Raw genomic sequence first — 3,626 nt, 5'->3', positions numbered from 1 at the left:
CCCTGCCATGGCAGGGCTGGCACTGGAGGGGCTCTGAGGTCCCTTCCCATCCAAACATTCCAGGACTGTGCCCTCACCTGTCTCTCGTGGCTGTTTCTGTGGCAGTTGTGACAGCAGTGGCCACTCTCTGGTGCCCATCCGTGTGCGTGGCCGCGCTGTTCCGGGCTTGGGGGGCACTGGACGTCCCGGATTCGGCCACGGGAAGCGTCTCCACAGCCGTTCCGTCGGAGCCGCTGCGGGAGAGGGCAGGGCCACGTTAATGGAACTCAGCCCACGGGAGAACCGGGCTCGTACTGGAATAATGCTCAAATTCCAACAGGGAAAACAAAATTCCCCCTGCTCTTGTCACACAGGCCTAAAGATCCCAGTGGGAATAAGAACTGGCAATGAAGTGGGGTTAAAAAGAGCGGGCACGTCCTGCAGGCTCTGGGTCCCACACCCAACAGGATACCCCAGAGCAGCTCCTCGAGGAAAGCATTCCCAACTCCTGCTGCAAAATCCCGTCTGAGAGTTCCCAACCCTCCATTCCCATTGCCATTTGCTGGGATGGCACAGCCTGCTCTGGCTGGACACAGACACAGACACTGCTCTGCTCTGCCAAAGCAGCCCCTGAAGCTTCTGGGGCAGCCAGAAAATCCTGGATTTAGGGGCAGATCCTGAAATCCCATGGAGGAAAAACAAGGATCGCACATTCAGAATCCAAACACGCTAAAGGTGCTCCAGGGACCACGGAGGCACCACCTGAGGGACAATGTCCCCACGGAGGTGCCAACAACCAAAGCTCAGACCCTGGGAAAGGACAAACTGCAGGAACAAACCCTCCCAATCTCCTGTTTGGAATAAACCCACCCAGATTTCCAACTGGAGAAGGGATTTCTGTGCACATCCCCATTTTTTGGCTTCCAAGGCAGAGGACGAGCTGCCCCAGGAATGATTTTCCTCCCAGTCTCCATCCAGAACAATTCCTTCTCCCTGTCTCCCAGAGCAAGCCTCCACAAAAGGGAGGAAAGCTGGAGATGGCTGGGCTGGAATCCTGTCACCGGCTCCTGGGGAGTTTTCATGGAATAAAATAATCCCAGCTGGGTAATTGGACATATGATGGAGATTGGAGACTGAGGTTCTATTTCTGGAGCTACTTCTCTTGAAAAAACCACAAAAATGAGGAATAACGAGATCCAAACATTCCCCTTCCTCCAGGGCTCACAGGCTCCTCAAAAGTACAAAAATCCACCTTGGAGAGATGCAGCGATGGAGCTGCATTCCCAGGAATGTCGCTGGAAAACCACTTCCCACACAAAAATCTGGAGCTCGACATTTCCATGGCTCAGAGGGAAACTTCTGAAACCCAACGCCCGAAGCTTCCAGGGCAGGAGGATTCTGGAGCTACCTGAGCACCGAGGAGGGCTCGGGAAGTTCTCTGCCTTCCCCATGCTCCTGGAAAATCCCAGCTGGACACACAGGGCCGGAGCAAGGGGTGACACAACCCAAACAAGGAGTTTGTGTGGGATGTCCAGTTGTTCCTTGGACACTCCAGGGATGGGACCCCAAACCCCCCCGGGGAGTTGGATCCAAACGGGGAAGCTGAGAGCAATTCCTGATCCGCATCTCCTGGCCTAAGGGTCCCCTGGGCAGCTGGGATGGGCTCAGGGAGGGTGGAACATCTGGAGGATTTGCTGGGCTGCAACATCTGGTTCTCCACGACCCCAATGATCCTGGAATCCGCAGAGGCCTCCAAGGAGAAAAGACCTCCATGTGGATTCCAGGGACAGGGGGAAGGAAAACTCCAAGTCCTTGAGCAGCTCCAAGGAGAATCAGAGATTTCAGTGTGGATTCCAGCATTCCAGGGGCACAAGGGGAAGGAAAACCTGTTCCTACAGCAACAGGAATGGGGTTTGGTGAAGATTTTGGGGAAGCGCTTGGAGAGAGTTGTCACAACCCCCAGAGTGACTCCAAAATGTTCTTGATTGCCCTGGAATCATTAAGGAACATGGTAAGCAATGGGTATTCCCACTCAGTGATTTGGAAGACTGGGAATGCTCTGGATGGTGATTCCCACCAGGAGCCCGGGCCTGGAGCAGCTCCAGTCCCAGCTGTGGCAGCAGCTCCTGTCCTCCCACAGCTTCCCTTGGATCCCGGGCTACGGACACAGCTGTGGACAGCCACAGACCCCTGCCAGGGGGAGGCCGTGGGTGCTCCAGGATCTCCTCTCTTTGCCACAACGGGAATGGCTCTGGAGAAGGGCAGGCAGGTTCGGGAAGCTTTATCCTTGTGGAATGTGGTACAGACACTTGTCTGGAGAGGAAAACGTCCCAGATGTGCCAAACCAGGAATAAACACTTCCCTCCTGCGAGGAAAGCACAGGGAGAGGTGAGAACATCCCAAATAGGATGGACATGGAATGGGAACAGCTGGAGCTGGGCTGGGGAGGGTTAGGTGGGATATCAGGGAAGGTTCTTCCCCCACAGGGTGTCGGGCACTGGACAGCTCCCCAGGGAACGGGCATGGCTCCAGAGCTCCAGGAATGTCTGGACAACGTTGGGAGTCTTGGGGTGTCCCGGGCAGCTGGACCAAGGATCCTGTGGGTCCGGCTCAGGCCATTCCCTGATCCCGCTGGGAACCCAGCTCTGCCCACACCACAGTGCAGAGAGGAAAAGCACCTGGAGCACAGCTCGGATCAGATCCAGTGGATCCAATTCCACACAATCCAAGTGCACTGAGAGCTGGGGAAGGAGAGGCTGCTTTCAGCACACCTGAACTGCTGTGCCTCTCCTCACCTTCTGCTTCCCACCAAGCCACAGCCCGGCCATTCCCAGCACACGGAGCGCATTCACCACAGGTAATGCATTTATCAAATGGAAATTATTGATCAAAATTGAGGCATTTATCAAAATCAATACAATTATCAAAATCAACTCTATTTCTCGGAATTAAGGCAACTATCACAACTAATGCATTTGTCAGAATGAGCTGCCTCCAACCAAACAGACCTTGGGAAAACTCCCGCCCTCATTCCAGGGAATTCTGCAATCTCAGTGGTTTCCCAGCCCCCCGGGCCCCCAGGAGCTGCTGCTGGCCGAGCACACTCAGGGATGACCCCAAACTGTCACCAACCATCGCTAAAGGGAAGCTCCTGATCCTGAGTCAGGCGCACAAATCCAGGGACTCTGGTAAAAAGCAGGAGGAAATACATGGAAGAGGACGAGGAAAAACCTCAGAATCTTAAAACTGGGAAAAATCTTTGTGGATGCAGCAGCTGCTGACTGGGCTGGGCAGCAGCTCCCCCTCCGTGATTGGAGCAGGCTGGATTGAGGATCCAATTCCTACAAACCGCTGCCCATCCCAGGATCTGCTCCAGCCTTTGCTGGTGGTTTTATCACTGATTGCCTTTGACACCAAGGGGAAAATGAGAACCTGAGTGGGTTAAACCTTCCCCCCATGGCTGCAGGAGGATCCCATGGGAGGATCCCATGGGAGCCTCTGCTCCACTTTTCCAAGCGATCCCACCCGGATCCCTGCCCTGGGCCCGGATCCCAGATCCACATGGACAGAGCTGCTCCTGCTCCTGTGACACCAGAGTGCCCAAAGGACAGGGACAGAGCTGCTCCTGCTCCTGTGACTCCAGAGTG

The 3,626-nt window shown here is 55.0% G+C and overlaps 1 protein-coding gene across 1 annotated transcript in view; it reads right to left on the bottom strand.

Moving 5' to 3' along the window:
* PPP6R2 (protein phosphatase 6 regulatory subunit 2) overlaps window positions 1–3,626 on the bottom strand; it is a gene marked incomplete at its 5' end in the record, with an annotated part of 20,065 nt that overhangs the window by 1,349 nt on the left and 15,090 nt on the right. The window contains one exon of the mRNA XM_042020322.1: window positions 78–233. Coding sequence (XP_041876256.1) covers window positions 78–233 — 156 coding nt within the window. The remainder of the gene's footprint in view (window positions 1–77; window positions 234–3,626) is intronic.

The sequence above is a fragment of the Corvus kubaryi genome, unplaced genomic scaffold, assembly GCF_017639235.1.
Source record: "Corvus kubaryi isolate FWS band 111438036 unplaced genomic scaffold, C.kubaryi_AGA036_p1.0 36956, whole genome shotgun sequence".
In the NCBI taxonomy this organism is placed as follows: Eukaryota; Metazoa; Chordata; class Aves; order Passeriformes; family Corvidae; genus Corvus; species Corvus kubaryi.
The sequence above is the reverse complement of the archived record's forward strand: the minus strand, read 5'-3'. Positions and strand labels throughout refer to the sequence as shown.